The sequence below is a fragment of the Neovison vison genome, chromosome 5, assembly GCF_020171115.1.
Source record: "Neovison vison isolate M4711 chromosome 5, ASM_NN_V1, whole genome shotgun sequence".
Lineage (NCBI taxonomy): Eukaryota > Metazoa > Chordata > Mammalia > Carnivora > Mustelidae > Neogale > Neogale vison.
In genome coordinates, this window is record NC_058095.1 from 14,004,744 (window position 1) to 14,015,878 (window position 11,135).

Here is an 11,135-nt window from a genome sequence, read left to right on the forward strand (position 1 = left end):
GCGATTCTTTGTAACCTTTTTTGCCTAACCCAGGATGATCTGTTTGGTTGCTCCTTCCAGTGCACGGACTCCCTTGCCCAGCACTGTTCTACCTCGTTTGAGCCTCACCTGTCTCTCATCGAAACCTGGTCTTTTTTTTTTTTTTTAAGATTTTATTTATTTGACAGAGAGAGATCACAAGTAGGCAGAGAGGCAGGCAGAAAGAGAGGGAAGCAGGGTCCCTGCTGAGCAGAGAGCCCGCTGTGGGGCTCGATCCCAGGTCCCTGAGATCATGACCGGAGCTGAAGGCAGAGGCTTTAACCCACTGAGCCACCCAGGTGCCCCAAGACCTGGTCTTGAACGACGGCCATAGTTCTGGGCAGTTTCTATAAAGCTGGCCGGCTTGTTTTCCCTCCCCGTGTGTACACACTAACCATATGACCTCTATCTATCACACAGATTACACGATTCTGGCATCGGGTGTGCTCCCGTAACTCTTCAGAAACTTAGTATCATCAAAGTGGTCTAATCAAACCCTAACTCTCAGGCTTATGTAAAAGTGATTTAACTCTTCACATTCTAACTCACGACCATCCAACCAGTAATTTATCTATTTGGCCATTTTGCAATTTTTATCTCTGTGTTATTCAAGACCACCGCTTAGCCTTTTCACATTTAAAAATTCGTCTTTGGTTTTTATGACTGGTGCTATCTAGGTCTCAGTTAATGTTTATCCTAAACACATACACACAGGCCAGAAGCTCTTCAATCTCGGCTTACTCTATTGCCAGTAGGTCACGTTATAATTAATGCAGTTGATTCATTCCCAAGAAGTAATCCTAGAATGATTTTTAGTAAGTTTGGGCAAAACTCATTTTTGGAAAATTCTCCAAAACTTCCTCAATGATACTTTACCACAGAAGAGTCAGGAGCTCTGACATGTTATTTTATCTCTTTGCCCTCTGTCTGGAACAAATAAGAGTATCTCACATCACAGGCGGATGCCATGTCTTACACTCTTGCTTCCTTGTGGATGCTCTACTGCCCTAAACATCTTTTAGGATGTATTGTGCTTCTGTTCTATGTGGCCATTAAAGACTGTCTAAAGACACATCATGAGCTCCCTGAGCACCTCTCCTCTGAGACCAGGATAGGCTGTGGGTTTGTTTTTTCTTTCATGCAGTTCCTGTTTATCTTTCCTTAGGCTGTCATCTTCAGCTGTGGATTATCCGTGTCTCTATTCACGTGTTTCAAATTAACTGATGTACAGCTTGGTCTTCTGAAAAAAAACACTGTTAAAATGTCTTGTGGACTCAAGTATAAAATGAATCTTAAATTCGGCTAGTGATTAGACCTTTTCCAAACCAACTGGAAAAATGTTTAAAATTCACATACTTGCAAGCTGTCATTGAATATCCTTTCCAGGGTTTTTGGAGTAAGTTTGAGAAAGGCTTTTTCCTAAACCTGTAGAGCTCCATGAGGCTAAAAAAACCAGGTGCATCCAAGATCTGATTTCAAGGCAAGATTTACTACTTTACAAACACAAACACGATACTCGGTCTTAATAGAAAAATGACATCAGATACACCCAGAATATGTTTAGCATTGGGACAGTTGCCAGTTTGGCACAAATTGTTTTTAGGAGCAGGGAGGGAAGAGAATAAACTATTTCTTACATTTTGGTACATCAGGAACACTTGTTTGAATAATATTTTGCTTGAATTAAGCCCGTTAGTACTCTTTAAGTGTACAACTTGAATACTTGTCTTGAATTCTGACCCTAGTGTTTTGATCTAAATGACATTTCATACATGTCTTTTGACTAGTGCGCTGTTATGTACAGAATTTAAAATGTGATGGTTTTAGTATGAAACTTGGTTTGATAATGTGATATAACCTATTCAAAGTTGTATATTTAAAATCAAGGAAATGCTTTTTTGTGAACTCTTTCTACTGAAGAATGTATTTAAATTAAAATAATTAAAAATAAACCACATGAAGCAGTGATCTGCTAACTGGACAGGTCAGTTATCTGAGCTGTGTGAATAAATGCCACTAGACTCCAGTAACTTTGCCAGGGACCTCAGAAGCCTCGAGATTAGAGTTGGAACTACACAATCCGTTCCAGAAGGAGCTGTGTGCCCTCCTCCACAGGAATTCCCCATTCCATGAAGACAGACCACTCCTGTCTTGTTGCTGAACGCGACAGTCTCTTAAAATCCAGCAGTGCGAGGATAGTACATTTCAAACGCACTGGGTGTGAATGGCACTTTGAACTTGCCCATTCCTTTTTCGGTTAAATCTCTTAACGTAGCTGTTGCCACTCCTGAGCAATCCATCTCCTGGTCGGAGCCGTCCTCTCAGGACCTGGAGCAGAGTTGTAGGGAGCTGGCGTCTCTTATGGTAGATGTGGCCCATCACAATATACCTGCTTCCTGAAAAAAAGTACCCAAAATGTAAATTCGTGGTGTCTTTTAAATGCCAAGAAACAGTAAGAACATGCAAGGCCGTCAAGGAAAGCATAAGCTTCAATCTATTATCTTGCTGCACCTGTTAAATCTCAGACGTTTCGCCCTCCAACAACAGGTGGACACAGTCTAGGGACCTTTAGAAGATAATCAGTTTATCTGCCTATTATTACCCGCCAGCATCCCAGTACAAAGGTCCTAACCACAATGTAATCAGGAGGATTTTCCAGAGCACACCTCTAGAAAGATGTGGGAGTGGGTATTCCACCCCCTCCAAAAAAAGACATTCTAAACTTTCTAAAAGTGTCTTCTGTGCCCCTCTAGCAACGTTGTTTCGTCACTCCATTTATCGACAAATATCTGAGCGCCCGCTTTGTGTCAACCCATGCTGTTCCCACCTTTAACCAGAGGCACAGGGAGGCTGACGGAGCGGAAATCGGAGTGGCAGAAATACCTGTCGTCTAAACTCTATTCATTTTAGAATGCTGCTCCCCCCGCCCAAACGGTATTGGGGTAACGAACAGACTAGACTGTGGCATCCAAGTTACAAGTGGTGGCACAAAATCCGTATATGAAGTGTTCAGATCAGTTTCAATACCAGGTTTAAACTCTGGGCATGGCTTATTGCAGCTGGAGGAGTCTAGGACTAGTATGTGGACTCGGAAGAAAAACCCGTCCGGAGTGATGTACAGGCGGTTCATCTTGTACAGCCCATCCCGGTCCACCAGCAGAGTCACCAGCCGGATCCCTGTGCCGAGCACGTCCACGTCGTGAACGATTCCATTCACTGCTGCTTTCAAAAAACAAAAGAGTTTGGAGAAATGCAGAACGCTCATTTCCTCTCTCTCCCCAGTGAGTTTTGCACACATCATGAAATAGTCCACATGGGTCTGGGGATCGCAGAATTGAGTGAGTGGGTTTCTCTAGGGTCTCCCCTAGGGCAGTCTGCGAGCACAGCCCACGCCTGGGCTCGGAAAGGCTCGCCTCGCGGCCTGGGCTCTGCGGCCCGGGCCCGGGAGGTGCTGCGGGGCAGGGCTCACCGAATTCGCTCGCGCAGTAGGACTCGCGCTCGTCCAGGTCCACCCTGCAGGCGCGCGCGCAGGGCTCGGCGCCGGGATCCGCGTCCCTCCGCGGCGGGCTGAGGCGCGGGGGCGGTGCAGGCGCCGGCTCGGGCCCCGGGGGCGGCGCGGCGGCGCGCGGCCGGTTGGGGTGGGCGGGGCCGGCGGCAGCGTCGGCGGCGCGCGCGAGCGACCGCGCGGCCGGGAAGCGCAGGGCCCGGGCGCGTGAGCGCCGCGGGGAGTCCTCCAGCGCGGGCACGCGGCGCGGCGAGGCGCGGTTCTCGGCCTGCGCGAGGCGGGGGCTCGGCGGGCCGGCGGGCTCGCGCGCAGCCTCCCGGAAGCCGGCCCGGTTCTCGGCGGGCGGCGGGGGCTTCCGGCGTCGCGGGTCGGGCCAAGCGCGGGGAGAGGCCTCGGCCGCGCGCGGCCGCCGCGGCTCCTCAGGGACCGGCTGCGCCCGGGGCCCCGGCGTCCCCTCCGTACTCGGGCCGCCGCCGGGGTCGGGCTTCCTGTTGTGGGGCGGCGACGCTGTAGGGAAAAAAGAGGAGAGGCCGGGGAGGCCGTCAGGGAAGGAGAGGCGCGGAGGGGAGAAGCCGAGTGGGAGGGCAGCGGCGCGGGGGAGGGGAGGCTTGAAGAGGGGAGGGGAGACCCTGTGGAGAGGGCAGGGGAGGCCGAGTGGGGAGGAGAGGAGAAGCGGGAGAGGTTGAGAGGGGTGGGAAGGCCGGCGGAGGGTCTGAGAGGCCGGTGGGCGGGCGGGGTGGGGGTGAGGGGCGGGAGAAGAAAAGGCCCTGGGAGGGGAGAGGAGATGGGGACAATGTAAACTTAGCAAGCACCTGCGAGAGGAGCGAGGGGCGGGGGGGGGGGAGGGCGGAGGCCGGGAGACTGGGGAGTGAAGGCCAGGGAACGGGAGGGGGGAGAGGAAGGCGCTCCGTGGTGAGGGGAGGGAAGCCTCAGCTTCAGGTCCGAGGAGAGCACAGGTTTCCTAGGCCCCGGGGGGAAGACTGAGATGAGGGTCTTGCCCTCTAAAAACGAGGCCAACTAAGAAAAATTTTCTCACCACATGGGAACATCTCATTTTGTTAAGGAACCTCTTAAAATCGATAGCTTTTAAAATTGCAACAACCTGTTTGTTCTAGGGCTAAACACAACGGTCAGCTGTGGTTAAGTAACAAACTTTTTTGCCGTTTCTTGAATATATATATAAACATCCGCCTTTTTGCTATGTACAGTTTGTTGAGAAAGTACCAAGAGCAAACCCCAGGGGGAAAGGTCTCATATTACAGGTTCTCCTAATTGTTTAAGCGCCCCTGACAACAGAACTATTTGGTTTTCCCATCCGTGTTTACACTGTCATCTTGGTCTCTGTGAGTGGATTTTTATCTGGCTTCTTGGACACCGCTTACTAGTAAACTACAGCTAAGGAAGATTTTTTAAAGCATGGCTGGGAGGCCGAGGCCCCTGGTTGAGTATAAAAGCACACGAGCACCACTTACATTTCCCCTTCCCTGGTGGCAAAAAATCTCTTAAGTGATATGGCATGAAAACAGATTTTTTTTTAAATTATTAATGATTTTCCCCAGCTCTGCAGACAGGTTGGTGAGCAAACTTCGGCCAGCTTGGAAGCTGGGCAATTTTCCATGCCCAGTTACACAATATCACCTCCCCGTTTGCCTGGGTCCCAGTGCCCTCCAAAGAGGCACAAGAACCTGTCTGTCTTTTTCTGTGGTCTCAACGGGTTGGTTTTCCACATTTCTCTCTTCTTGCATGGAAGAGCTGGGTCTGCCCACGTGCAGCTCTTGCAACACTTCATTTAAAGGGATTTATCTTGCCCAATTGACAATCTCCATTAAAATCAGCTTTCCCCCAGCAGTAATAGCTGGTTCTAGTTCGTGTTTTTGCAGAGAGGTTGATTCTGACTCATTATGTCCAACGTTGTCCCATTCACAGCTGAATAAAGTTCTGGTAGATATCCAATTCCTGACAACTGTTGACCTCACAACTGCTTCCCCATTGATATCACCATCTGTTGTCATGGGAAAGATTGTCTGATATTTGGGTTAAATGCCACTGAAGTCATTCAGTTTCCATGTGGAAAAATAACCCAAAGTAAATCGCCCTGTGAGGTGCGGAAGCTGTTTTTCCCAGAGATAGGGAATCAGAAGAACATCCAAAGAAAAGCAAAACAAAAACCTCTCCCCGCAGAGAATCCCTTATTTCATTATTTCATTCCCTCAGTAACTTATTTTCATCTCCTGCACGAAACTCAGTGTGTGCGTGTTTTAAAGACTCAGGTACGCGCGCCCCCCCCCGCCCCCACGGGCCATTCGCTGGGGCTTGCAGCCAGAGGGGAGAGATGTCCGATTTGGGCTCCCCTTCGCCCTCAGCCGCGGCGGGCGCACCCAGCGCTTCGGATCGCCCGCGGGACCCCGGCCCCGGCGCAGGGCGGACCCCGCGCTCCTCCCGGCGCCCGCCGCGTCCTGCGAGCCCGGCCCGCACGGCGCCCGAAAGGCATGCCGCGACCCCTTTTGACACTTTCCCTCCTCCGTGATGGAGCAACTACTTAACATGCAAAGTTTTCCCCAGCCTGCCCGGCTCGCTCGAGATCATTTCAGTAGCAGAACTGGCTTCTTTCCGAAAAGGCTGCCAGGACACACAAAATCTTGGGGACACAGTTTGCTCCTTCCGAACACGAACACGGACCCGGAGTCCCCTCTCCTGCACACTCTGACCCCTTTCTCGTCCCGCCCTTCAGCGCGCCTTCTCCCCCCGTCCCCCCACCACCCCGCCCGACCCCTGCTTCTCTCCCAGGACTCAGCATTTCCCCGATCTTACCTTTTCTCTCCGCCACTGGGGCTTTGGGAGATGATCCAACGATCAAACAGAGGAGCCAGAAAGCTCTAGCTGTCATTTTCGTAGACACGGTTCCCAGGCTCTAAAACGGAGCCAGGGCTTTTGCTCTTTCTCTCCCCCCACCCCTTCTCCACACCCCCACCCCCGTTCATGCTAATGAGGGGCAGCCTTTGGGGAAACGGGAATCACTCACTGAACAGACCATTGGAACAAAACCGAGCTGCAGGGATTTCTCCCACTTCCTAAGGGGGACAAGCACATGGCCTCTCCGAGTTGTCCCAGCGGACGTCTGTGGGCAGTAACAACATCAAATCCTAAACTTGAAACCCGTGTGGGTTTGCGGACCGGAGTGGGGCGGGGGGAGGGGAGGGTGGGGCAAGTGGAGAGAATAAGGGTGTTGAGGGGCTGAGGGACAGGGTGGGGGAGAAGGAGTGATAGGAAGTTTTTTCCAGATTAAGTCAACAACAAATAGGCGGATTAGTGCTGAAGACAACTTGGGCTCGTGGAAGGGATTCAAGATGACAGGAAAATTCCTCCGGGAATGTGTCAGGGGGTCTGAGAGAAACGAAGCCTAGGTGGGGTTAAGCTATTGTACTATATATGCCACTTTTATATTCTAGAACCAGAAGGAAAAACAGCCTTGAGCAAAGTAGTCTCTCTTCTCCTTCCCATTTTTTTTCTTTCTTCTTTCTTTCTCCTTCCTTCCTTCCTTTCTTTCTTTCCTTCTTTTTTCTTTCCTCTCTCAATTGAAATTAGTAACTCGTTGGCTAGATTCATCAAGCCCATGCTGAGTGCCTTCTACCCAACCAGGTGCTAGGAGATAAAAATGAGAAAAACACCTCCCCAGCTCTCTCGTGATGGCTCCTCTCCTAGAGAAAGGTGGGTCTTTTGGTTTTTTCTCTCTCTTTCTAAGAAAAATAAACTCATTCACTGCTTAGGTGTGAATTCTTGAAATGACTCTGTATATGAGTCCTGAGTGAAGGACCCTTTTCCTGAGATTGAACAGAAATAGCATTCACCCAGGGGGGAAAATCAGCTCACCACAGCCTTACCAACGTGTATCTCATTTCAGCAGTCTCAAACCCAAAAGGAAGGGGAAATGCACTGAGGTGAAGGCATTTTATCTGAAATATATGAGCCCAGAGTGAGATGCAGCTGCTAAAAGAAATAACAAACTTCTGCTGCAGCAATATCTTATGTCTCAAAAATAATAATGCTAGTGGACTGACCAGATTCAGGGGGGATCATGTTTTCAAGAAAGACACTGGAAAGCTTGGAGAACAATAGGGGAGTGAGAAGGCTTGGCTCCATCACCGAGTTCCTTCACAGGAACTGAGGATAAGCAGATATTTTGTGAAAGAACCAGTTATAAGTTATAAGGTGACATGTTTAATTCCAATTTAAGAAAAGATATTCTAGCAGCCAAGATCTCCAAGAAAGCAGGCTGCTTTGAAGGAAGGTATCCTTCCTTGGGAAAACTGGAGCCAGAGTGGGGATCCAAAGAGAATGTCCATCATTCACCGTAGGGCGGGGTGCCTGGCTGGCTCAGTTGGAAGTGCATGCAACTATTGATCTCTGGGTGTTAGTTCGAGCCCCATGTGGGGTGTAGAGATGACTAAAAATAAATAAACTTTTAATTAAAAGTACTGAAGAAGAGTTTCCTGAATTAGGTGTGCTGTGGTTTGAGAGATACAGTGAAGCAAATATATTCATCCAGAGAGGAGGTGGCTGACTAGCCACAGGCTGATTTTATGTTGGAGGGAGTAACTATCTGCTGTAGTCTGGTCCTCAGCTTTCTTGAGCTTGAAACTCACTTATGTCCATGCATCAGTTTTGTAGGACTGACTCATATTAAACAAACTCATAATAAGAAGATGTATAAACCAGACCATTACTTATTAATTTGCAATGGAAAGGCTATAGCAAAGATGATTCAACAATCAGATTATTAACCAGAAGTTTGCTTGTTGAGCACTAAATTGAATTGCAGCTCATGGTGGGCTAATCTTCCTCATTCGGGTTTTAGAGGAGTGAGTTCTCTATTTCCTTCCAAAGAGTAAACCTCTCCAGTCTCTGCAAAGCCTGTGTACGCCAAAGTCAGTGTCTCCAGCCTCTGGAGGCTTGTGTTCTTGAGGCCCAGTGTACAGATGTCCTCAGATCCCCTTCTTTCACATGCTCTTTAAGTCAAGTGGAATAAAATTAATTAGGCTTAAGCTTTCTCATTTACAACCACATCTCAGACATACCTGCTTGCTTGAGATTATATTCAAGTCACCCAGATCCAATGTGGGGTGTTCCCGAAACTCTTCTGTTGCAGGAATGTTGTGAATGCCCCGAAGCCCACACCCTGAAATGTAGAGGCAGAGAGCCGGCTGGATGGCTCCCACGGGCTCTTAGAGATCTCCCGGGTGGCACCAGCCTGGACGAACTTGCCAGAGTCCGGGTTGGGTCTTGGGCAGCGTCTGGCTCAGCAACGACACTACAGGTGGAAGGCACAAAGAGCTCAAAGAGACAGATACACGTGAGCCAGAATGCCACTTTATTAATTTGCAACAAGAAACTGACTCAGGCAGACGGACATGCTTATGTATGCCCGTCTAGCCTTGTCTTTCTATACACAAGTCACATGGGAAGTCAGATTATCATCAGGGTGCTTGGTAATGTAAACCAGAGCAAAAGGAATCTGTCATAGGATTGGAATGTTTGAAGGTATTGGTTTTTTGTAACTTAATGTGTCTGTCTTCATAATAGGCACATACACTTGTCACGTGGAAGAATCTAAGAGCCTAACTGCCTTCCTCTCTCCTGCCAATTTCTGGCATTTTTGGTGTCTCTTTCCACTTAGCAAATATTTATTGAGTGTCTACTATGTGTTGTAGAATAAAGAATTTATGCCAGGTTCCTGGCATGGAGCTCCTAAAAGCCTTGATATTTCCCAGGTGATAGAAGTGTCATAGTTACTCATGAGATTTCCGGATGACACTTGAGTTTTGCTAGCGAGGTGACTCTTAGAGGTCTCCTTGGTAGCTTCAGGAAGGGAGCTGGTCACCAGAAGGACCAACCATGCAATTAGAAAGGCAGAACTTCGAGCCCACCTGACCTCCAAGGAGGGAAAAGAGGCTGTAGATTAGGTTCAGTTGTATGGCCAATGATTTAATCCATCTGGCCTACAGAAGGAAATCCCAATGAAAACTCAGTGGGCTTCCTGGCTGGTGATGTGCTAGGGGAGTGATGTTCCCTAATCCGTGGAAAGAGCACATAGAAGCTATGTATTTGGGACCTTTCAGATCTCATCCTATATATCTCTTCGTGTAGCTGGTCCTGATTTGTCTCCTGTGTCATAAAATTGTGATCATTAAGTGTAATGCTTTCCTGAGTTCTGTGCTTGGTTACAGAAAATTAGCACACCTGAGGGAATCAAGAGACACCCCCCCCCCGGGTCTGCAGCCAGGCGGTAGGAAATAGGAGCGGTATTGCTGTGGGGCGCCCCCTTTAAACAGTGGGGTCTGCACTAACTCTGGGTGGTTACGGCCAGAACTGAACTCTAGTCCGCCAGCTGGCATCAAAATACTATATTCCGGGCACTGTTTTAGGAGCCAGAAATCTCAGTCACCCTCATCCTTCGACAAGAGTACAATATTTGCTTTGTTTCCCATGCGGTAGATCGTGGTCACGATTTCAGGACCATCTCGATGGCGAGCAGGGTCTCCCCAGATTCTTCAGACTTTCAAAGACAACCCCGAGGTTTACTCCCACAGACACCGGACTGATCCTGGGATGTTAGGACATCGATCCTCCCCTCACGTGGCTCACAGGCTACTGTGGAAAATAACATTCAATTACAGCATTGAGCGCAATTATTAAGAAGCTGTACCTGTTAGAGAGGAAGGAGAAGCCACGTAAACTCTGGTTTGAAAAATGACTGCGGTTCACGGTCTCAACCAAGGAGGATGCGCGCTGCAGGCCTACAGCAGCACCTGCGGCTGGGGAGGTATGAGCCATCCTGAGTCCACCCAGGCCCCAGAAGCAAGATGGTACCCAAGGGAAGCTCCCCCCCATCCCATGGCAGAAAGTGCTGGAAAGCCTCAGTGCCCTATGGGCAAACTCTCCCACAGACAACGGTGAGTCCAGAAGTGAGTAGCTGGGTTTTTGTGTGTGGTTTTTTAACTCTTTGCTGTATTTTCCTATCACTCTACATTATTGTAATGGAACATTTGGAAAATAAAAGGGTAGACACGAGAACTATAGACTATAGGCCTCGCTTCACTACCACTACACCTCCCCCAACCTTACAACATCTCCATAGATTTCTTTCCCAGCTCCTTCTTGGCTATCGTTGTTACACGGGGGTGGGCAGTGTCTACGCTGCTTCAGATCCTGTGTTGTTTGCGTGACATCATGACAAAAAGTCTTCCCCATTTATGTTTTGTGTGTACAGTTTCTGGATCCAGCTCTTATTCAATTAAAACTGTTCCAAATACTATTAAAAACTCTTTGTGGGGCACCTGGGTGACTCAGTGGGTTAAGCCTCTGCCTTTAGCTCGGGTCATGATCCCGGGTCCTAGGATAGAGCCTCATGCCTGGCTCTTTGCTCAGCAGGGAGTCTGCTTCCCCTCACTCTCTCTGCCTGCTTGTGAACTCTTTCTGTCAAATAAATAAATAATAAAATCTTTAAAAAAAAAAAAAAAACCTCTTTGTAAATGTGAAATCTCCTAACTGCATAATACGTTGTCATGGGGACAAACCCTAAGTTATGAACATTTCAGGCTGTTCACAATCGTAA

At 48.8% G+C, this 11,135-nt stretch overlaps 1 protein-coding gene across 3 annotated transcripts; it reads right to left on the reverse strand.

Moving 5' to 3' along the window:
• Positions 1 to 1,488: 1,488 nt before the first annotated feature.
• On the reverse strand, positions 1,489 to 6,665 carry C5H17orf58 (chromosome 5 C17orf58 homolog). 3 transcript variants are annotated; one of them, XM_044247616.1, is made up of 5 exons: positions 6,555 to 6,665; positions 6,335 to 6,434; positions 3,488 to 4,030; positions 3,046 to 3,237; positions 1,489 to 2,414 (listed from the first exon to the last, which is right to left on the reverse strand). In XM_044247616.1, the coding sequence occupies exons 1-5, from the start codon at positions 6,555 to 6,557 to the stop codon at positions 2,224 to 2,226; spliced, it is 1,029 nt and encodes a 342-aa protein (XP_044103551.1). In that variant the 5' UTR covers positions 6,558 to 6,665; the 3' UTR covers positions 1,489 to 2,223. The 3 variants fall into 3 exon arrangements, with proteins under 3 accessions (XP_044103551.1, XP_044103550.1, XP_044103552.1); XM_044247615.1 differs by having other exon boundaries at positions 6,546 to 6,665; XM_044247617.1 differs by lacking the exon at positions 3,488 to 4,030 and having other exon boundaries at positions 6,546 to 6,665.
• Positions 6,666 to 11,135: the final 4,470 nt, after the last annotated feature.